This window comes from Protobothrops mucrosquamatus, unplaced genomic scaffold (genome assembly GCF_001527695.2).
Source record: "Protobothrops mucrosquamatus isolate PMUCROS unplaced genomic scaffold, P.Mucros_1.0 scaffold_102, whole genome shotgun sequence".
Classification (NCBI taxonomy): Eukaryota; Metazoa; Chordata; class Lepidosauria; order Squamata; family Viperidae; genus Protobothrops; species Protobothrops mucrosquamatus.
This window is the reverse complement of record NW_015386178.1, coordinates 150,473-174,612: the sequence shown is the minus strand read 5'-3', so window position 1 is coordinate 174,612 and position 24,140 is coordinate 150,473. Positions and strand designations below refer to the sequence as shown.

Genomic DNA, 24,140 nt, shown 5'->3' with positions numbered 1-24,140 from the left:
AAGAATTAGTCGTAACATGAAATCAGACCATCAAAGAACATGGTGGCTGGACACTATCAGAGCATAGAAAAACTGAAAGAATCAGTGCAAGACTAGAAAATGTGGAAAGACCTGGCCCATAGAATTGCCAATGGATATCATCATCACCACCACCACCACCACCACCACCACCACCACCACCACCACCACCACCACCACCATCATCATCATCATCATCATCATCATCATCATCATCATCATCATCATCATCATCATCATCATATTGGGGAAAGTGGAAGGAAAGAGAAGATGAGAACGACTGGCAGCAAAATGGATGAATTCAGTTATAACATTGATGACTGCACCATTGGAAGACTTGAGGAACTGTAATGGGACCAAGGAATAATCTTGAGGAACAGGAGGAAGACAAAAGGTAAAAGAAATCTGAGTCTGGGGCAGAAATGTAATTTTTGAGAAAATGTCTCAAACATGACCCTACCTAGTTCTCATGAGGATAAAAGGGGGGAGGGAGGAGGCACATTCAAAACTGTTAAGATTCTACTACTATCACTTTATAATAATAGATAATTATAACTATACTTTGTGTCTTTGATCTCCAAGTTTGTGCTCAATTTTCTCTAATTGAGCAATTTATTTATTTATTCATGGTATTTATGTAATGCCAGACATCTAATGACTCCTTGTGAGTAACATGTAACAAATAAAATCAATACAAGAACTGTGATAGCACTCAAAAAAACAAGAGCCGTCAACACTCCCCGTGTCTGTTATGGTACTCAGAAGCTTCTTGGAAGACACTGTAGCCCCTACAAGATTGCTGTCATTGGCTGTAAATGATTTCATTCTTCAGCAGGCAGGCTGTAGCATTCTGTACCAAGTGCCACTTTCAAGTAATCTTCAATCAATGCACTGATTCCATCACTTTAAAACTTGTAACTTAAAATGATGATGCCCCTCAAATTTCTGCCTGTATATTCTTTTGCTTTCAAGGAGCTGTGTTCAACTTCCTGTTTTCATCGCTTCATCTGGACTAAAGCAAAAAGTTAGCCAAGGTTTCCAAATAGATGCTGAAATGTTCATTTTCAATGTTCAAATCATAGTCCTAGAACAGGTGTAACTCCTGTCAACTTTAACTGCTGTGATGATGTCAAAATGGAGCCCAGAACGGTATGCAAAAATATAAATACAAAAGATTGGATCCCACAACAGAAGTATGTATTAGCATCTTTAAAATTATATCTCATAAAATAAGCAAAACAATCCAAATATTTATTTATCATGAATTGTATTTAGAAGGCACTCTGTGGGGCGCTGTAAACTCAACAAGCAAAAACTTCAGTTTCTTTAAAGAAAACATAATAGCCAAATGAAAATGATACGCTGGAATGTTACAGTCTGTTGCCCTCTTGTGTCCTGCATTGTAGAAATCTGGCTAGACAAAACTATCTAAAATATGTTACTTTTATGATTTCTATGCATGCAAAATGCCCATATATACAGTCCTTTTTGGTTATTATTCTATGAAAACTCAGTAGCCTCTGAATCTGGATTTTTTAAGTAATTTCTTAGGATGGGGAAAATATGAAAAATAATTGGGGGTCCTCTCTGGGTCATTAAGCCCCGCTTAAGGGGTGGGGTGGAGGGGGGGAAAGAAGGGCAGATGGGCAGGATATCCCAGCTGGAAGCAAACCCCGCCCTGGGAGGCGTGGCCTGTTGGCAGTGATCCCTTGAAAAGGAGACCCTTCACAGGCTGGATTTACAGGAGTTCGGATAGCTGGTGGTTGCACACCCGGGAGGTGAGTTGATTCGGAGACTTGCAGCGGTTGATCAGATTGCAGTGTGGTGGGTCAGCCGTCCCTATGAATCTTGCACCAGTCACTGGCAGGGACCTCTTTGGAGCGAGCGAGCGAGCGACTCTGTGTGTGTGTGTGTGTGTGTGTGTGTGTGTGCCTTTCTCTCTCTCTCTCCGGGCGTCAGATTAACGGTCCGCTTGTTTGCAATAATCGTTTCCCCCTATCTGACAGGTTCTCCACGTTCTTCGCAAAAAAACAGAAAGAAAACTCACAATCGTCCGTCATGGCAGCTGAGGTGAGTGGGCATCTGGAAGTCTTCTCCCTCACGTCCCTTTGGACGTGGAAACGACCTTTTGCCACCTCCAAAAAGATCTGCGTGGGGTGAGGAAAAAACGGGGCTAGAGAACGGTTTCAGAGATTGGGCAGGTTCTGATGGGACTGCATGAAGTTAGTGAAGTGGTGGAGTTAATTGATTGTGAGCCACTTGCAAGGTTTATTTATTAAGGGCTGGAGTGCACATATCTGATTATGCCCCCCTCCCACTTTGGAGTTATTGTTTATAATAAAGTTATATTAACTGAAGAAAAGTGCCATGGTATAACGCATTGCATTTCTACCTTACGTAAGCAAATAAGATGCAGCCGTTATTATTTGCTGTATCTATAAGCTCCTAGAGGGATATGCTCTTCTCTTTCAGAGATGAGAACTAGATGGATTTGATCCAGTCCAACAGGAGATTTTTTTTTAAAATTGCTCTTATTTGTAGAGTAGGGAAGATCCTGTTTTTTGAGCTTATAGAATATTTTTCTCTAACTTGGGACTTAAGTTACACCATCTCCCCTACTAACTGAGTTATTAACAACTGAAGAGCTTCCAACTGGAGGGAAAAACCCAATTAGGCAGGCAGTTTAGCTAGTACGTGAAATGTACTTTTTAAAAAAAGTCTAAGGCTGAATCATAAACATTTTGACAACCCTGTTTCTAAAAATGCTTCAGCAGTGAAGTAAAGTGCTTTATAACACAGCAGAGAAGGTAAGAAATATGTTGAAATCTCTGTCCCCAAGGAGCTTTCATTCTTACAATTAGAATGACTACTGTACAACTAATTCGAAATTAGATATAAATGGAGAATGTATATTTCGGAGTTTATTGTAAGTAATGAAGAAATACCTGGGAAGGTGATTGCATTAATACATGTTGGAAAATCTGGAGTTTTGAGAACATTGTTGAAGGAAACAGATGCTTTCTATATGAGTTCCACAACTCACGTTTGAGGCATAAAAAGTAGTAAAAGAAAAGAGCAGAATGCTGTTTGAGAGAGAATAGTGGAATGAATGACTGAAGGTCAAAGAGGAATATATGGCAGTTAGGCCACCACTTATCTAATGATTAGTTAAAACGCATTCTTCACAGCCATGGAACCATGGCTTTGCTAGGAATTCTGGGAGCTGTAGCCCAACACATCTAAAGAGTTGCCAAGTTAGCAAAAGCAACTTGCATAAAGCATTATAGTTCATGCATTATATTGGTGGGCCAATAGCTGAGGGACCAAGCATAAGCTCTGCCACTAGAAAGTTCCCAGTATCCTTCCCTCCATTAAAAAAAATTAATTAGCCCAACTAGTTAGAGAATTGCTGGGCTAGATTGTACCAGCAGACTTATTCTGTGGGGCTGTATTTGTACAACTTAACTTACTCAATAAACTCTTATTGTGCATTCACACATACATTCAAGTATATACTAATCAGAAAAGTTGGTTTGCATATCAAACATACCATCAAAAGCTAACTACAGAAATATTAGCCAAATTACATATGGTGCAAATATAGCTACACTAAATCTTTAAACTGCCCATGTCATGGACCCATTCAGCAGTTCCATATAATATATTTTCAGAGTTGTAGAAATCAAGAGGGACATGAACAAGGGCTTTAGAATCTAACTCCCAATAGTTTGGGGATTGAAGATTGCAAATCAGATGGCCAAGGTGATCCGGAAAGGCATCACTGTGGCGGGGAAGAATTTCAATTATCCAGACACCAACTGGGAATCTAAGTTTATTGTGAGTGGGAGGGCAAACAGGTTCTTGATATGCATTGCAGATAGCTTCATCATCCAAAAATTGGAGGAGGAAACTGGGAGGGTCAGCCATATTGGACTTATTTAAAGGAAAGAAATGGTTGTGAAGTGGGTGTTGTTGGGACCTTGGGAGAGGGTGACATGTTATTCTGGAATTCACTATACCGGAGGTAGGGATGAACAGATGGTAGTCAGATCAGTATTCTAGATTTCAAGGAAGCTGATTCAATTAGCCAAGGGGAAAGTAAGAAGGATTCCATAAGTCCTAAAGTGAAAAAAATCAGGAAAGTTAGGAAATTATGAAAAGGGAAATAATTGAGTCCCAAACAGAAATAATACCAAATAGAAAAAAAAATGGGAGGCACCCAAGGAAACAGTTTGTAGTTACATAAAAAGATCCATGTCAAACACAAAGGACAAATTTAAAAAACATGCATATAACAAAAGCAGAATATTAAGAAATGGTCCAAATCTTTAAGGTTGGGCTCAGGAATCCTAAGTAATCAGAATGAGATGAAGTTGTAAGAAAATGCCAAAAATAACAAATAAGAATTCATTGAGTATGTGTAGAACAAAAAGAAAGTTAAGGGAGCAGTTAGTCTGAATGGAGAAGACAGCAAGATAGTGAAAGCCAGAGGGAGAAATCCGAATTGCTTAATTCCTAAATTCGATTCAATTTTCATAAAAGAAAAAATCGATCCAATCTGTCAAAAGAGACATAATAAGGGAGGAGAAGGAAAGTGTAGGCCAAAATAGGTAAGGAATTGATGAGAGCATGCCAAACTGCTTTGAATGAATTTTAAGTCTCTGGATGGAACAGTGTTTCTCAACCTTGGCCACTAAGTGAGGTTGACTTCAGTTCCCAGACTCCCCCAAACACCTTTCTGGGAATTGAAGTCCACCTCTCTTAAAGTGGCCAAGATTGAGAAACACTGATCCAGAAACTAAAGGAAATGACAGATGTGATTTCAGAACCACTGACAAGATCACTACAACCTAGCATGACTCTGTTAAAAAACAGGTCATGCTGGACAAACTTACTGCTTTCTTTTTTTTGAGTAAGTGTTAGATTAATAGATCAAAGGAATATTCTGAATGTAATGCACTTAAATTTGAGAAGGTGTTTGATAAAATTGATTGTAGCATCCTTCTTTGTAAAATGTAATAATGTGGTGTGTTGGGTTCCTATAATACAGTAGATGGATTCTTAGCTGATTGAACCCAAAGTTTGCTCCTTAATGATATTATACCACCATTATATTATACCAATCCATTTGGCAATCACATAGGATCCCAAGGTTGTATCCTGGACACAGTGCCCTTCAAGCATTTTCATAAAAGGCTTAGGTAAGAGGTGGGTTTCAGATTTTCACTCAATACAGTGATGGGTGGGTTCAGTCAATACAGAGCTGGGGAGTGATGCTAATACCTAGGAAGGCAAATTCAAGATTCAAAAAGAATATTATATATTTGAACACTTGGCCATATCCAACAAAATGAATTCAATGGTAAAAAAATGTAGGTAAAGTGCACTTAGATAGAAAAAATGGACACACAGGTACAAGTCAGGTATTTCGCTTGATAGCAGTATTTGTACTAGTTTGGTTGTTTTCTTGCAGATGTTTCGTTACCCAAACTAGGTAACAACATTAGTGCTAATACTAGCTCCTAGTGCCAGCTCCTTACTTGCATTGAGAGCATCAAGGACCTCTCCTTTATTAGTAGTATTGGTAAGAAAGATCTGAGTGTCATGTTAGACCAGGGGTGTCAAACTGCCGGCCCGCGGGCTGGATGCATCATGCTGAAACCATGCTCACCCCATTGTCAGCAATGAAAAAAAAGGCACGATACGTCGCAACACATCATGTGACATTGCGAATTTGACACCCCTGTGTTAGACCATAGATTACTCATGAGCCAACAGTTCACCACAACTGGTAAAAGAGCTAACGCAACAGAGGTATGATAATATCGTGGGCAATGATAGTTTTACTTTATGCTGCACTAGTTAGAGTTAGCATATAGACACAGAATATAAACAATGCTTTAGCAGGGTCTGCAGGATCATCTGGGATGCTACACATCCTGTTCACAACCTGTTTTCCTTGTTATCTTCTGGGAGGAGGTTTCATGGTATTGGAAGCAGAACATCCAGATTCAGTCACAGTTTTGCCCCATATAGCATCAACCTTGTGAAGTCTCAAGTTTCCTCTTTCTGCTATGTATAGAAAATGGACAGTGATTAATATTTATATGTGTATATATATACATATATATGGAATATAGTATTTGCATTTGATTCTAGTCACCTCAATATAAGAAGGGCACTGATGAGCTGGAAAGGAATACAGACAAAAGCAGCAAAGATAAGTGAGAGGCTTGGAAGCAAAATCTTATGAAGAATGTTTGAAATTTAGCCTAAACAAGAGAGGCCTAAGGGAGAGACCTGATAGCAGTTTTTCAATGCATGAAGGGCTGTCATAGAGAAGAGGATGTGGATTTATTCTCCCTAGTGTAGGACAGAACCAGTTAATGGAAAGTTTACAGAGGGAGACCGAAACTCAAAATAAGGAGGAAATTTCCTGACTTTGACAGCTCTTAAGCAATGGAACAATTTGCCTCTTACAGGAAGTCCTTGACTTATGATGCTTTGTTTAGAGACTATTCAATTGTTTAGAGACTGGCACTAAAAAGGTGATTTATGACCGGTCTTTGTACTTACTACCATTGCAGTGTCACTGCAGTCATGTGATCACAACTGGCTCACATTTATGATAATTGGAATATCCTGGAATCACATGATTGTAATTGGCAAACTTCCCAGCTGGATTCTGACAAGCAAAGTCAATGGGGAAGCCATTAGGGAGGTTCGCAAATTGCAATCATGTGATATCTCACTTAATGGCTGCACCACAATGACAGGTTGTGTGGTTCCAATTGTGGTTGTAAGTCAAGGACTATCTGTATCGTCATGGGTGTTACATCACTGGAGGTTTTCAAGCAAATGTTGGACAGTCATTTGTCTGGGATGGCATGAGAATTCTTGCCCAGGATAGAGGGGCTGAAGATTTTAAGGTACTTTCCAGTCCTATGATTCTATTATTGTTATCTCCTCACCTCCCAAAGGAAATATGTACGACTAATAGGACCCTGCTATGAAAATTAAAACCCTTATTCTCTGTCAAGGTATAACAGAATAAGGAACAAATGATTCTTTTGGTGGATTTGCCAAGCCTGCAATTTCACAATATCTCTTTACTTAGCTAAAATTGGCAATCAGTGTTAAATTGTCTTTGGTCCACTTCCTGTCCTGACCAGAAAGCATTTAGAAGTGCAAATATCACATTAAAATGGTCTTATTTGAAGAAATACCCTCACCCCACCCCCTTAAAACTGCTGGATGAAGATTTACGGTAACCTTCCTTTGGCCCAGAAACCGTATCTTCTGACCAGTGAACTTTGACTAGCCCTTAAGCACCACATGCTGTCTTCATGTTTGCTTTGAGAAAACAGGGCAACAGCTGCACCCAAATCATGCTGACCGAAGGACTTTTGGAATTGCTGCAGTACACTGAGCATATCATTCAAAATGAACAAACTATAATATCCTGCCAGGTAGCCAAATGAACATGCTATATGGCATATAGTCAATATCTTGCCAGAATCCTACATAGAAAGAGAATCTTGAAAGGTGTTTGGTGTGTGTGTAGAATAATTGAATTCTAGTGATAACTTGAATAAATATATATCTTTTAATGAAAAAAGTTGTACCATGGAAGAAAAACTGCTGTGTGTAGATCTTGTTCAGTGTTGACTTCAGAATTCTGAAACTGATAGGAAGCCTGTTATATTATCAGAAAAATCCTAGCTGACTGACTGACTGAATCTAGTTACTGAATGAACTAATTTTCTGAATTACATTATACACTGAGCCATAAATTAACCATATAAGCTCATTAAACCACAGAAAAATCTAACCAAGGTTAAATTAACTGGAATTATCTTGTGTAATGCAACCACAAGATCTATATCCAATAAGTTTATGTGTATAATTATGTGTATAGTTATTATTATACAAGCAATATTATCGGAGTCATTTGGCAAGTGGGTGGTTTACAAATTGAAGGAATTAAAAATGAACATTTAAACATTATGTTTATTTTTAGGTGCTATATACATGGTAAAATATGTCCTCCTACATGAGTGAAAATAAGAAACAAATCTTCTAAAACAGTGTCATGTGTTACAAATGACAGGATTATATTGTCTGGTTAATGGAAGCATTTTTTAATAATTTGACCAGCTATATGATTGTCCATTTTTTAAAATCAGTCTTACAGGTTTCTTAGGACCTAAGAAAATAGTTAATGATGTACAAAATATTACTAGTCCAGAATATCTGCACATTCTTCCATTATTAGAAATATGGTTAACCGTCTTCTCTGTTCACAGTGTGGTTTTTTATCAAAAATATCCTCAGCAGATTGGCTATCAAAATAAAAATATCTAGCTGCCAAAATTACTGTAACCTTTTCCCTTTCAATACATTGATTATAGTAGAATTTGTGAGAATCTTCTTTCTTTTATTTCCAAGATCTTGACATTAATGTCTAAATTTAGGTTGATTTTCAGGGTAAAAATATTAATTAATGGGGGGCAATTGATGTTTTTATGCAATGGAGGAATGATCAGATGTTCTAGGTTCATAATGTTTTCCAAGTCATTGGTTCTTTTCTCAGTTTCTGAGAAACCATCATCAACTTATCAAACAGAGATCCAATCTAGAACTAAGGAGTAATTCCTTGACAGTGACAAAAATTAACTTGCCTTCAGAAGTTGTGGGTGTTGTAGGTGTTCCATCACTGGAAGTTTTTAAGAAGAGATTGGACAGCTATTTGTCTAGAATGGTATGGAGTCTCCTGCTTGAGCAAGGGGTTGCACTAGAAGACCTCAAGGTCCCTCCCAACTCTGTTATATTGTTACTGAACCATCATACTGAAACTTTCTGCTTCCTCAGGATGCCAGCGACATAAGGCCAGTCCTGATATTTGGCAGGATGCAATATGGATGTATAAGTAACCCTTCCCCATACACCTGTGAGCTTCTTAAAGTGCCCTTGTAACAAAGCAGTCCCAGCAACTGACCAGGAATGGTGATAGGGACATGATGCCCCAGGTTAATCTATCAAGAACATTCCAACAGCTTTAGATGATAGATGTTGCTTTCTGTTCTGGTGGAGATTGCCAGACTTCCCCCCCCCCCCAAGATAGATAGACAATGTTTATCCATGGCATGGGTTGAGGGCACCATCCTTCAGCAGCAGAAAGATTTGGGCTAGTATACAAATATGGCATTGGAAAAAGTTATTATTAACCATTATTTTCCCCCTTCTCCCCATCCTAGAGTGACAAACTTTATGGAGGAAGGATAGTGGGAAGTATTGACCCCATCATGGAACAGTTTAACGCTTCGATCGAGATTGACAAGCGCTTGTCGGAATTTGATATCTGCGGAAGCATGGCTTATGCAAAAGCTTTGGAAAAGGCTGGAATTCTGTCTAAAGTTGAAATGGAGAAGATCATCAGTGGATTAGAGAAGGTAAAGCTGTGATAGGGGTAGAAAGAACTCCAAGTAAAGGTGGCCTTAAATACATGGGACAGCTCAGCTTTAAGTAAAAGGATTTTACAAAATGGATTCCCATCAGTATTTTATAAATTTTATAAACTGATAACTGATAATTAATTAAGGCATTTTCCCACAGTTTTACAGTAAAAGCACGCATTCAAAAAATAGGCCTTGATTTTAGTCAAGCACTGTGTAACAAGGGAAACGTCATCTGCTAGCCTTTTGTCAGTCTACCCAGGTACACCAACAGGACTTGAGGCTGACATAACTTGAGCCTGAGAAACAGGTGAGAGAAGAACAGCTAACAGGTTTCACACAGAGTCTGTTATAGGAGGGGAGGGGTTGAAATGAGTGGCTAAGGAGAAACTGAGTTGAAAGGAGATGGAGATAGAAAAAAGAAAAAATGGCTTAGAAGCAGTGATGGACTTCAAAAGAGCTGAACAGCAATAGACTTACATATCACCCTATAGTGCTTTACATCACTCTCTAAGTGGTTTACAGAGTCAGCATATTGCCCCCAACAATCTGGGTCCTTCTTTTACCGACCCTGGAAGGATTGAAGACTGAGTCAACCTTGAGCCGGTCAGGATTGAACTCCTGGCAGTAGGCAGAGTTAGCCTGCAATACTGAATTCTAACTACTGTGCCACCACAGCTTGAAAGATTCCAGGAAAACTCAAGGCCACTGAAGAGGAATTAGCACAAGATGCTCTGCAAGACGTAGGGCATAGCATGGGATCGCTGTACCTAGGCAGATATTCAGAGGAAGAAAACAATCCAAAGACACCAAAAAGAAGGCCCTACGTTTTGCTAACTGTGGAAGGTTGCCAGCTAACTTCAGCTGAAATCCTAGAGTATTTAGTAACAGTTGCATTTTAGAATAAGCATGCTGTCATCTTGGTTAATCTCTGAACCATAGAGAAGTTGGGTCATAATGTACAATAATTGATTAAGTTCTAAGGAACACAGAACAGAGAAAAAAGCCACAGGTCTGTTTATATTCATTAGCTGAATTCCACAAGTTTAGCTGTTGTCTTTCTATTATTGCTGGGCTAAGAATAAAAAAGCCCAGAAAGGTTCCCAAGAAAAAAACTTCATTTTGTTTAGGCAATCCTTGAGAATGCACAAAAAAAGGAGACAATAGAGAGACTGAGCAAATAAATATCAGATTCCTGTGAAGGAAATAATATGGCAAAGTCAAATAAAAAAAGTTGAGGCTGTGGAGAAATCTAGAAAATCTTGAAAACCATGGAACTGGACCCAAGGCCACACATTATCAAGCCCGGAAGCTTTGGAAAAAAATCTGTATGAAGTTTTGTTCTGAAAGGCATAAAAATTAAACCTTATATTTTTTATTTAAATAATTTAAAGGGCAGGGAAGACACAACCAAAAAATGTCTATTGAATTGAAGCCCTTTATAGGGTGCAATCTGATACTGGCTCACCAGGAAGAAATCCAACACTGCTAGCTTAATTAACCCTGCATGGAAATATGCTTTGAATCTTTCAGGCCTATTAATTAAAATGGGAAAGAGTTTTAATCTGGTCCAAAGTCTGTGAATACACAGCACAGAGCTTCAGCTTAGGCTGAGAATTATGGGAATTTCAGTCCCAACACATCTGGAAAGTTGCTAAGTGCTGCATTGTGCTGATGGTATCAAGTACATGATTACTATCGCCAGATCTCTGTCAAGAAGATTACAGCTAGGACTTCTAAGAACAGGCCTTGCTATTAAGCCCATGAATGATCCATTAAGCTTCTTTTTTCCCAGACAACAAGGACATTTTGTGAATTACTAAACAACTTTTTCTTTGACTGCTGCTATTGTAGATTTCTGATGAGTGTTCCAAGGGCAGCTTGATAATCAGCCGAACCGATGAGGACATCCACACTACCGTTGAACGTAGACTCAAGGTTTGTTTGATTTATCTGCTTGACTGAAATTTTCTGATTTGAACGATAATGTTGATTTGGAATGTTTATAAACGTTCAGACTGTTCCAGATAGAACCTTTTGAAGGCAGAGTAGGATCAAAGAGATAACAAGGGGCAGACCTTCTCTAACAAGGAAAAAGAGCATAATGGGGACGGGGATGGGGAAATGAGATAAATTTGGCGAACCGGTATAGAGTAGTAGTGAAGGTGTGGACTAGAAATCAGGAGAACCTGAGTTTTAGTTCCTCTTTATGAAAGTCGGCTGGGTGACTTTAAGCCAGTCACTTTTTCGCATCCAATCCACTTCACTGGGTTGTAGTCATGGGATCAGAAGTAGGAAGAAGGACCATTGTGTTGTACAAAGTAAAGGTAGGATAGATGTCTATAAATGAATAAATGATCCCACTGAATCTAGAAAAAGAGCAAAATCTGTGCCTACCGGTGCTCAATGATTTTTTAAATTTAAGTATACCAAAATTACTAATCAAAGACCCAGTTTTCACCTAGTACATTTTGAAGACTCAGAAACATACCTGGTTTCAGTGGGCTAATCTTGGAAATAGCCAAACCTTGCAACTGCTTATGGAATCAGATGTCTTTGAAATGATGGAGAATGGAAACCTTTCTTTTTATTTCAGGAACTGATTGGTGATGTGGCTGGAAAGCTTCACACCGGACGAAGCAGAAATGATCAAGTAGGAAAAATCTGAACAGTTCCCAAATAATTTTAGCTATATTGGCATTCTAGTGTTTCCCCCCTTTCTGTTTCATATTTCTCTGCAAATGAAGTAGTAGATGATCATTGAAAGATCTTGAAAATCTGAATTATTGCAAAGTATTAAAGAACATCAAATTTGTTTTCTTTGATTTGAAATAGTAAAAAAACCCTAAAGTTTTTTGAACTCTGCCATATTAGTTTAAAAACGTATGTTGCAAATGAAATAAAATTGCATAGGATATAGTTGCATCTATTTGTACTTCTATTTTGGTTAGATAGTCATCTGGTAGAAAAATCTGATCTTAAGCAATGATTTTAACCAGCTTATAAGAGGAGTTTCAAAAACATTCTATCTTCATCTTTTACTTCTTGTATCTGATCAGTGGTGGCTTGCAGGATGCAGAATTCAGAATTATTAAAATTCCTGTCCTCCTCCATAATTTATGACTACCACTTTGTAGTGATAGAAGCTTCAATGCACTGGACTCAGTTGGGCAACAGATGATTTTTAGTGATAGTGTTGCCATTTGTATGATAATATCTTCACACAAATGGTATAAATACCCAAGATGTCTTAATTTCTGCTTTACCAGACATTCCAGAATAAGGAACACAGGAATCCATTAAAATGAGGTTCCATTATACTGAGAATGGATACTTGCTAGAATAATTAAGTTTAGCCACTGTCTCTAGTTATTCTGAACAAATGTTGAAATAGTGCCTTGAGACATCACCAGGCATCTGAGCTGTATTCCCCAAAAAACATAAATACAGGCAGTCCTCAACTTATGACCACAATTGAGTCCAAAATTTATGTTGCTAAGTGAGAAATGTATTAAGTGAGTTTTGCCCCATTTTCTTGCCACATTTGTTAAGTGAATCACTGCAGTTGTTAAATTAGTAATATGGTTGTTAAGTGAATCTGGTTTCCCCATTGACTTTGTTAGTCAGAAGTCTGCAAAAGGGGATCACAGGACCCCAGGACACTGCAATGGTCATAAATGTGAGTCAGTTGTCAAGCATCCAAATGTAAATCACATGACCATGGGGATACTGCAATGGTCATAAGTATGAAAATGGTCATAAATCACTTTTTTCAGTGCCGTTGTAACTTTGAATGGTCACTAAGTGAACTGCTGTAAGTCGAGGACTACCTGTAATCTTTTGAGCATCCTTTGGGAAAAATCATACTTCCAGGGGATGGTTTGGGACTCCTTTTTGAAAAGCCAAATGTGTGCCTTTCTTACAGATAGTGACTGATCTGAGGTTGTACATGAAGAGCTCCATGACAATGCTATCCGTTCACCTTCAACAGCTCATTCGGACCCTGATAGAACGTGCTTCCACGTAAGCCTGGCTGTGGATCAAGAGCATCTGCCTGAGTCCAGCTGTCTCTCCCACCCTTCCATCATCCATCCATTAATAAAATTCCCATAATTATTTTAGCAAATCCTCCTTAGTCCTCAACTGTTGAAATAAACCCCAATTCATTCTTATTATCCCTGCTTAGAAGCACCAGGAAATGTGTGAAAAAATCTCATCCAGCCATCTTATTCCCCTGTGGCTGACCAGATTCTTCTGGTAACCTGCAAGCAAAGCACCAAGTCCTTGATACTAGATGCTGAGATATACAAAAAAGTCTCCATTTAGTTATGAGGACCACCAGCCCATTATCATTGAATCACCCAGGCCAGTGGTTCCAAGGAAGTCCTAAAAGCAAACAGGGGATGTCCTACCTTCTCCCAAGTTTCTGATATATTTTTTTCCTGGGGCTGGAGAATTCTGAGAATGGCAATCCACACATCTCAAAGTTGTCAAAATTGAGAAATATTGCGCGACATGGAGGCTCCATTTGACAAACCAAAATGACCAAAACAAAATTGCAAACATAATTATTCTCCATGAATATCTGAGATATGTGCAAAGCCTTTTTTGCTGGAGGACCACACTGAGCTTTGGGTAGTTGCCAAGGGCTGCACTCCAGTAACAAGTAAGGGACAGGGGTTTTCCCTATAGTATCCCTCAAAAGTAGACTTGGGGGAACTGTAAAAGGATGCTGGCCAACTGCATAGGGTCAGTAGGTATCCTCTGACCTGGCTCACTAAGATCTAGTCACCCCCCAGTAAACCTTTTTGTTTTTTGAGTCTGACCTGCCATTGATCATGAGAAGCAATTAATAGGCACATAACTCTAATTGCTTTCTCCCTGTAATTTGGATATTGTTTTGATTCATGGTAATAGAATGTGACAACTGGTATACGTGAATATATTTTTCATCTGTGAATTCCTTCATCCATTACAAAACCCATGTTTTTCCTTATTAATGTGTGACGGGATGATTAATTTCATAAATAATTGCTGGGTTTTTTCCCTCTCTCTTCAATTGTCTCCTCATTGTTAAAATGAAGGGTAAATTTGTAACTTTGTGGTCTGCTTGTTCTGTTGTAGTGAAATGGAGGTGATATTTCCTGGTTACACCCACATGCAAAAGGCTCAACCAATCAGATGGAGCCACTTTTTACTCAGGTAATCAATCCCCTAGCACTTTCTGTAGGTAACTTCTATCAGTGCTTACATCAGACAAATTATGGCCACCATCTATAACAGCTGATGTCCCATGAAAGTGGAAAATAAAAGGTTGCATCTGAAAACAGACCTGCTTTTAGTTTGGAACTGAATCTTCCAGATCCAAAACTCAGATCCCATCAAATTTTGCTTTTAAAATTTGAATTTTTAAAAACTATGTATTTATTTTTCTTGCTTATAGTGAATGCTTAGCATGCTCTTTGTTTGAGATGGGCTTACATGCCATATACACTATTCAAGTTAATACTTTTACATAAAATTCTGCAGTCCATACATTCATGTGCCAAGAACAATTTTGCTGTTGTAAAGATTTCCTATTATCTGCACTATTAAAATTCTCTAACAAAAGAAGCTTCCTTTTCTCCTTCCTTCCTTCCTTCCTTCCTTCCTTCCTTCCTTCCTTCCTTCCTTCCTTCCCTTTTTTTCTTTTTCTTTTTTTTCTCACAGCTTTGCTGTTGCGCTGACAAGAGACTATGAACGCCTCTTCGAGGCTAAAAAAAGGATCAACGTTCTGCCTTTGGGAAGGTAAAAGCAACCCCGCCCCCCAGAAAATTTGTGGGCCACTAGATAATGTTGGTGAGGAAAATCCCACCCAGTTGTTTTTGCAGGTTAGCTAATCTGTTATTGTATTCAACTTGGTTTCCAGAAACAGGTCTGTGCAATCAAATAAAAACTTTCATCACACAGATTGACAAGATAATCATAATTTGGCGGCTTTGCCCAAAAGCAGAAGGACAAAAAAGAACGGAGGACCATTAAAAAATTATTATATAAAAATATTGCATTTCTTATGTGGGGAATAATCATAGAAACTACTTGCAAACTATGATGTAATAAGGACAAATAGCTGCATTTGGTAGCTGCATCGTAATTTTCTCTAATAGTATGGAAACTAGAGATTTTTCTTTACAATTCTCTATAAACAATATTATTTATAAGTCAGTTGTCACACCTTTAAATTTTGATCACATGATCATGGGGATGCTGCAATGGTTATAACTGTGAAAAATGGTCATAAACCACTTTTTTCAGTGCAGCTGTAACTTTGAATGGTCACCAAATGAATTGCTGTAAATTGAGGACTACCTGTAATAGGGAGATTGACTAAAAAATATAAGGGCAGTCAGTAGAGAAGGCCTAGATGCATTATAATTAATAATAAAATATCAAAATATCATGGTCATTCATATGGAGGAAATGGAATGAAAGTGTGGACAAATGAGGGGTGCAATTTAAGATTCCTGATTTGGGTATCCAAAGCTAGACTGGGATTATTGACATTATTGGGGCCAGTAAAGCAAAGATCCTCTGACTTTGTTCCATAGGATGCTGCTGAGGGAACTTCCTTCATGCAATCACTGTGGAGCATTGCAGAGGATCTGCGGTATGCCATTCACGCCCTCTCTCCTCTGTGAGATGTTTTTTTCCTGTGTAGATGTTTTAAGGATTCCTTCTAATCTTTCTGTTGCAGTGGGGCTTTGGCTGGCAACCCATTTGGCCTGGACCGTGAACTGCTCCGCCGAGGTGAGCTGTATGTCTCTGCTTGAATAAGCAGTTAAAATGTGTCCAGAAGGCAAAGGGATGTGCAGATTGCCAAATGAAATGAGTTCAAGGATTAGGCACAAGTATTTTGAAGTTCCCATACAGAATGATAAACATAATTCTTGATGTTTCACAGCAGTGATTTCCAAACCAAGTCGTTGGTCTTCCACCATCATTGGTCAGCAAATTAGATTGGTAGCATCTCAGGGACATTCTTTCTCCAACCTTTTAAATACTTCCAAAGCCACTTGAGGCTTTGTTCTTAAAATAGTTTGATAGGAGTGGGGTTAACATTCCTAACAAGAGAATTTCTGGGACTCAAGCATGGAGACATGCAGAGGTTTTAGTCCTGGAAAAACATGTTGTTTCTTTCTTTCACTTGTATGAGGATAAGTTAGATGTGTTCATTAATGAGGAAATACTCCATGGGAATTGGCAGAGGGTTAAAATCAGCAAGATGGTTTGCTCAGTAGCATGATCAGAGCTCTGCCTCTTTTGTGCATTTGTAAGATTTTTGATCACACCTGTGGATAATATTCTGTTATGCATCCTGAATATACTTATGTTGAATTTCATGACTGTTTGGTCTTACACGCCAGCATCTAGAGACCTGCATGCTATCAGCAGAACCTTTGAAGAAGAAAAAAGGCTTTCCTTCTCTAAACTGGGACCCTCCAGAAATGTTGAAATCCTATTCCCATAGTCTCCAGAATTAACTGTATCCTTAATTTTTTTTTCTTTTAATTACAGAATTGGATTTTGCCACCATCAGCATCAACAGCATGGATGCAGTGAGTGATCGAGACTTTGTGGGTAGGTACACTGTTTTTGTGTTTCTTTTTGGGAGTCTGTAGTGGGAAAGTTGCAAAATAATATGATTACACACACAAAAAAGGAGGAGCTGAACAGGAGTGTGCTTGTGTGATTGTCTCAAGAGCTGTGCTGGCCCATGCACAGTAGGTCAAAAGCTCTTAGCTTCAAATACGTCAGCCAGAATGCCATGTGGTTCTGATTTTGATGGGTGGGTTGAAGGGTGAAATGAATGCATTAAGTCCTTCAGGGATTGAAGGTTTTCATGTTATCTCTCAAAACCTGTCCAATCTCCCCAAAACAAAGGCTAAGCCAAATCACCCACAGTAGAGAGTCTAGGTGTCAACAAGGAATGCTTTTAGGGGTACTTCTTAATTCTGTATCCTGGATTATGCAATGATTGTTTCTAGCCAGGGCAGCATACTTTGCTTTTCATTCAGAAACAAAATTTAGACTTTCTCCCTCCCCTTCTTCTTTTTATCAGTGGAGTTTCTTTACATTGCTTCCATGATCATGGTTCACCTGAGCAGATTATCTGAAGATCTGATTCTCTATACCACAAAGGAGTTTGGATTCATCACTCTCTCTGATGCATATTGGTAATTTGGGGGCATCCTTTCAAGACCTTGTTCTAGCAGTCTCATTCTAGAGTCCAGTAACTTTGATATTGCGTTGATGGAGACTCTTATCTGGAGTTCCTCCAATTATAATCTTTTTTTTCAAAAATATTGTTCTACTGTCTTTCCACTGAGAAACCAGGTTGCTGTGCAACACTGAATAAAATGAATCAAATGAGCGTTGCGATCATAAAACCTCAGTAATAAAACCATTCACGAAACAGAAACAATTTGAAAAGTCAATTTTGAAAAGATATACTGATAGTCCTTGCTTACCAACTGCCTCATTTAGCAACCAATGCAGAAGTGAAATTGTTAAGTGGCGGTGATGTCTTGTTTAATGACTGCACTGATCCACTTAATAATGGAAACAGAAGTGAGTTCATAAGTCTGGTGCAGTCACATGATGTTTTCATTAGTGACCATAGTACCTAGTGATGGAGTTCACAACAGTGAACCAAGTAAGCATGGCCAAAAGGCATTTCCTTAGCATCCTCTTCAGTTGGAAAGCAAATAAATAAACAACCCCACCTTCCTTTTGAATAGAAAATTTGTGAATTCACGGTAGTAGCGCAAAATTAGATATTGTTTGTGCATTAGAAGCTTGAGATATTTGCAGATGCATCATGATATTTTTGTTTTTGGTTAAAGCACTGGGAGCAGCCTGATGCCCCAGAAGAGAAATCCAGATAGCCTTGAATTGATCCGCAGCAAGGCTGGCCGAGTGATTGGAAGAGTAAGTGCTCAGGTTTCATTAAACACAGAGTTTGTTTGTTTGTTTGTTTATTTGTGTCAGAAGCATCACAATTAAAAACACTGAGTTGGTGGAAATGCCTTAGTAAGCCAGGGATATGTTTGCAAGGGAAGTTTTTAGTCCGGACATATAAACCCTACAGAACCTGACATGTAAATTCCACAGAACCTGCCATATAAACCCCACAGAACTTCAAGTCAGAACTGAAGAAGCTTCTTGGATGAGAAACGAAACATCTTCAAGGAAAAACAAAGTCCAGTTGCCTTTTGAGAAAAAACACCTTTGAGACGACCCACAGAAGGAAGGAAGATTAGGATATTACACAATTATAGCTCCTATTTTTAAAAGTTAAATATTCAATGTAAACTGAGGATGGAGTAGGAGGAGTCTGGAAAGAAAGCTAATGCTTTCTGAGAAAACAAGCATTCCTGAAGCTGTGGGATGGGGGGGGGGCGTAGAGTATTGATCCATGCACAAGAGATGGTAGCCTTGAAAGTGAGGTGGGGAGATTTACTGCCCTTGATGATGACATGGCTAAGAACTGGGGATTTTAACAGAGCTTTTTGGACCTCTTGCAGGCTACTGGACTCCTTGTGATTCTGAAAGGACTTCCCAGTACCTATAACAAGGATCTGCAGGTAAATGATGGGATTCTTTCCATCTGATCATCAAGGCTTGCTCTAGTTGCTGCTTCTCTGCATATTCAGCTGATTTTAGGCTATGTAGTTGTGATTCTGTAACTTCCTGCTGCAAGAGGAGAACAATGTTTGAGCTGATAAGATCTAGAAAGCAGCCTGTGAGCTTATAGCACCTAGGCTAGCTTAAGCTAGTGCTTCTTAACCTCAGCAAATTTAACATGTGTGGACTTCAATTCCCAGAATTCTTCAGCCATTCATAATTATCTGTGCTTTTTGTGAGGTATAAATCAATTTTACTAATTTGATAACATTCCTGCCAACCATTTCCCTGGCTTATTTGCAAATTCAAAATTGTTTTGCTTTGCATAATTCATTTTTACGTCCATTTCTCTTACTGTTAACAAAGACAGCTGCCATTGTAAAAGTGTAATTTGTTGTGAAATAATTTTCTTTTTTGGGGGGAAGAATCTTGACTTAGATAGGCTGTCACCTGCTCCAGTTGGATTCTTTTTAGGCTAGTCTAAGCTGACATAATTAGGTTGTGTTCACAGAACATACTTAATCAGATTAGGTAAAGATCCTAGGAGATACACATGTATAACATGCTATGGTTGATTAACTTTTTGTGTATCTGTGTTGCAGCTAATAGATAAAATAAGATAAGATAAGCTAACCTTTATTGTCATTTTTTTACTGTGGGCACAATGGCACATGTCAAAAATGAAATTTAGTTGCCCACTCTCAAAGTGAAACACATACATGACATACACCTAAACATACTATATACAACTATATATATATACAACTATATTTAACAGGTTAGTTTATCATGCAATCTAAGGTGCAAATCTAGAAAATAGCTTAATTTAATATCCATATTCAACTTATGTGAATGCTGCCACTGAATATTGCTTGAGGGTTAGCAAATATAGAATTACTTTTCTGATATATCGCCCTCATGATCATTATTGGGGAGGATCTGTATGTGATTATTATCAGAATAACCATGTTTGGAAGTGGTTTATCCTTAAACACTGGAGCTTATTAAGGACCTTGTCATTACTGGAAACTGGCTACTAGGCTAAGGTGTCCTTGAGTCTTACCCTGGGAGACAGCCCATGTATAAGGTAGAAAAAATAAGTTTCTCCCCATAATATATCACCTTCCACATTCACTGAAATGCCAGATGTTGGGGCCAGAGGGTGTTCCTCCCCTACCAACCATTATCTTCTTAGGTAACCCTCTTTCAACATTTTTTTTTTTTACAAATAGGAAGATAAGGAAGCTGTGATTGATGTGATGGATACCCTGAGCACTGTACTTAAAGTTACCACTGGAGTTATCTCCACTCTCCAGGTGAGCGTTTCAAAAGGATGGGTTATCCTATTGTCTAGAACAGGGCTTTTCAACCAGTGGTACAGGTACCACCTGTGGTACATTGGCACCTGGCAGGTGGCACGTGACCATCCTAGAAAAGTGATAGCGGGGAAGGGGAATGAGCTGAACTGGTAGCAGCATCGCACAAGCCTGAACGAGAGATGGCTGGAGCTGCAGGGCTGTCAGGGCTCAGCGGAAGCACCAGGATCAGTGCCGCTTTCCAGCTGATCGGCGCTTCTTCGGGGCTGTCAGGGCTCAGTGGAAGCACCAGGATCAGCGCCAGGCTCCAGCTGGAGCTCGGCGCTGATCCTGGCACTTCTGCTGAGCCCAGAAGAAGCACCGATCAGCTGGAATGTTGCAGCATCTCCAGGGTCTTGTGATTTACATTCAGATGCTTGGCAACTGATTCATATTTATGACGGTCACAGTGTCCCAGGGTCATGTGAAGTGACCAAAACCTGCTGCAACCACCCAGCAGATGGGTGGAATAAAAACCAAACACCCCCACCCCACCTCCGCTGCCAATCCCCAACAACAATGAAAACCTCGAACAGGAGGAAGAGCGTGGCTGGGTGGGCAGGCAGGTGTCTTGCTCAGCTGTGGCTTGGGGGGCACTTTTTTCAGTGCCATTGTAATTTCGAACAGTCATTAAGCGAACTGTTGTAAGTCGAGGACTATCTGTACTTTATCACTTTTTTCCTTCTTTTTTTTTGTCATCAAGTTTTTGACACCTTGCTAGGCGACTGGTAGTACTCGGATATTGCCATATCCTAAAAGTGGTACAATGGGTGAAAAGGTTGAAAAGCCCTGGTCTAGAATGGCTTCAAGATTTTTCTCTGAATCTCCAAGAACCTAGCTAGCATGTGATAATTATGATTCTTTCTCACCATTCTTTCATTCATTTTTCTAGATCAACAGGGATGCCATGGAAAGAGCCCTGACCCCGGAAATGTTGTCTACAGATCTTGCTTACTATTTGGTGCGCAAAGGAGTGAGTATCCAAGCTTGTAAGGAACAGAATCACTTATATCCATGTGCCCCAACCATGACTCTAATGGCACAGGATGTCACTGGGCAAGCAGTTGGCTGGGCATCCTTTCTTACCACCCTAAACAAATCTTGAAGAACCTTGAGTTTGTGAGGGATTGCTGGTTATACTGACAAGTCTGTACCTTCCTTCAATATCTGTTATTTTATTTAATGGATTTATAGGGCTGCCCAACTCAAAGAATATCCCAGCAGGGATCCAAGAGCTTTCATAAATGATGCTGCAATGGGGTTTTGCATTTCATGTCTGTGCCGCATTCTATAGTGCAGAAATAGTTGGAAATGTCAGCACTGAAATATCAGCTTCAAAACACTGGGGATCTTTTGAGGGTAAAAATTAGACAGAAAAATCTTTAAGCCTCCTGATTTTGTTCCCCTTGTGTTCCAGGTGCCGTTCAGACAAGCCCACACTGTTGTGGGGAAGGCAGTCCGTTTAGCCGAGACCAAAGGAGTGACTCTTAATCATTTATCCATGGATGACCTGAAGGGAATTCAGTATGTATTGGGTTATGGGAACTTTTAAAGATTTCCCTATAGCAGTTACTGCTTTTAAGAGCTGTGGTGGTGCAGTGGTTAGAATGCAGCATTGCAGCCTAATTCTACCCACTACCAGGATTTCGCTCCTGACTGGCTCAAGGTTGACTCAGCCTTCCATCCTTCCGAGGTCGGTAAAATGAGGACCCAGATTGTTGGGGGCAATATGTTGACTCTTAAAGAGGGTTATAAAACTCTATGAAGCAGTATATAAGTGCTATTGCTAACTGCTATTGCTAACTCTTGAAAACAAGGAAGTCATATTTCTACCTCTAGTAGCAGTGGATATGGAGATAAGTCACACTTATGGAATGCTAAAGATTTATGCAAATACTACCATCTATTCAGTGACCCTCTGGGACCCCACAATTCCATATCTTTTTTTTTCCAGGGATGGAAATTATCCCCTGAACTAGTAGCATAACCTAATTATGTAATGATGAAAACTATTTCATAAGTACAATCATAAAGAGTAAAGTAAGCAATCTTTTGCAGTGAATGCTAAAGGGGTACAGTGCTTAGATTAAGTACCAGGATCCATGTTCAAATCCCTGCTTAGTCAGAAAGTCCATTTTCTATCAGCCTAACCTACCTCACAGACTTGTGCAGAGGAGTCACGAACTGTGTTCCAGGCTGAGAGCCACATTCGGCTTTTTTAGTTGCATGCTAAGGGTTGTAGTCCAAAACAATAGTGGAGGCAGGACAAAAATCTGACTTTGGTTTCATTTTACTTGCTCTGAAACTTGGGTAAATCTAAGTTGTGCACTTAAAAATTACAAATTAGTGACCACTTTGTATGAGCTGAGGAGATTGTACTCCAAACGTTGAGAGGCAGCAGCAGATTCTAGGACAGTGGGGTTTTTTTAATTTGGCAACTTTCAGATGTGTAGACTTCAACTCCCAGAATTCCCCAGCCAGCACGGGAAAAACTGTTCTAGAATGTGAAGTTGTATACCTCTGCTTTACAGGTTAGCTAGGCTATGTAGTCCACTTGCCTTGCTAACAACAATCTGTTCATTCTCTAACACTCTATTACAGGGGTGGGGAACAATGGCTTCTTTACGACTTGTGGACTTCAACTCCCAGAATCCCATGGCTGGCTCAAGAATTCTGGGAGTCGAAGTCCACAGGTCATAAAGGGGCCATCTTTCCTCACCCCTGCTCTAGTAGGAGCCATTGACGGTGAAAGCTATTCCTATTTGCAGAGCTCCTGTATTCTATTTCTCGGCCACTTAAAATGTGTGAAAAGAGAAGCTTTAGGTTTAAATGACTGTCTTAATATCTGTTACTGTCAGTAATATCTGACTGAAGCTATTTCTTGTTCCTTCCAGCCCCATGATGGGAAGTGATATCTCACACATCTTCAACCATCAGCATAGCGTGGAGCAGTATACCTCCCCTGGGGGCACCGCCAGGAGCTGCGTGAGTGCCCAGATTGAATATCTGAAGGAGATGCTGAAGAGGCAGAAGGATTAAGTTTTGAGTGTGGGGAAATACTGTCCCGTTGCTGCAGGTTTCTGCTTAGCATGTTTAATCACAAGATAATAAATACAGTGGCATATTGGATTTCAGGAAAAAATGTGTGTGCTTGTTTTTTTTACTTTGGGTCATATGTTTCAACCAGGAAAGATTTACTTAGTTATTATTTCAAAGGTGTTTCCACTTGGAAAGATTTATATAGTTACTGTATTTATTTCCATAGCTGTCCATCTCAACAGTCACTCTGGGTAGCTAACATAAAATTAAAACTCAAAACAAAACAAATCAATAACAAATATACACATAGCAGTGACCAAGAACAACATTTTTATTGTTTTATTGTTTTTCTTTAGAAAAGTATCCTCATGATGAGATAGGTGGCAAATAGTACCAGTAGTGCAATTCCGAACTATTGGAGCACCATTTGAACACCATGTCAGCATTGACAAATTCACCATCAGTCAATTGCAAAAGGCAGCTTTACTTGGAACAGCTTACATCCTGCTAGAATATCTGTAACACCATCAAACATCCACATCTGCCTATCCCAGGTCCTTGGGAAGGACTTTATAGGCAGACAAAAATGCCAAATCCAGTCTGAATATCT

At 39.3% G+C, this 24,140-nt stretch overlaps 1 protein-coding gene across 1 annotated transcript; it reads left to right on the top strand.

The window, feature by feature from the left end:
• Nucleotides 1-1,760: 1,760 nt before the first annotated feature.
• Nucleotides 1,761-23,627, top strand: ASL (argininosuccinate lyase). Its single transcript, XM_015815613.1, has 17 exons — nt 1,761-1,796; nt 2,025-2,088; nt 9,276-9,470; nt 11,328-11,411; nt 12,070-12,126; nt 13,399-13,496; nt 14,598-14,675; nt 15,183-15,260; nt 16,207-16,259; nt 17,028-17,090; nt 17,572-17,686; nt 18,356-18,440; nt 19,037-19,096; nt 20,369-20,452; nt 21,384-21,464; nt 21,909-22,015; nt 23,386-23,627. The coding sequence occupies exons 2-17, from the start codon at nt 2,077-2,079 to the stop codon at nt 23,528-23,530; spliced, it is 1,395 nt and encodes a 464-aa protein (XP_015671099.1). The 5' UTR covers nt 1,761-1,796; nt 2,025-2,076; the 3' UTR covers nt 23,531-23,627.
• The last annotated feature ends 513 nt before the right edge of the window (nt 23,628-24,140 follow it).

Bases quoted from the DNA above. Each gene is read 5' to 3' on its own strand.
- ASL (XM_015815613.1), top strand. The intron at 12,127-13,398 runs GTAGGAAAAATC...CCTTTCTTACAG, and splicing joins GACGAAGCAGAAATGATCAA to ATAGTGACTGATCTGAGGTT. The intron at 17,687-18,355 runs GTAATTTGGGGG...TTTTGGTTAAAG, and splicing joins ACTCTCTCTGATGCATATTG to CACTGGGAGCAGCCTGATGC.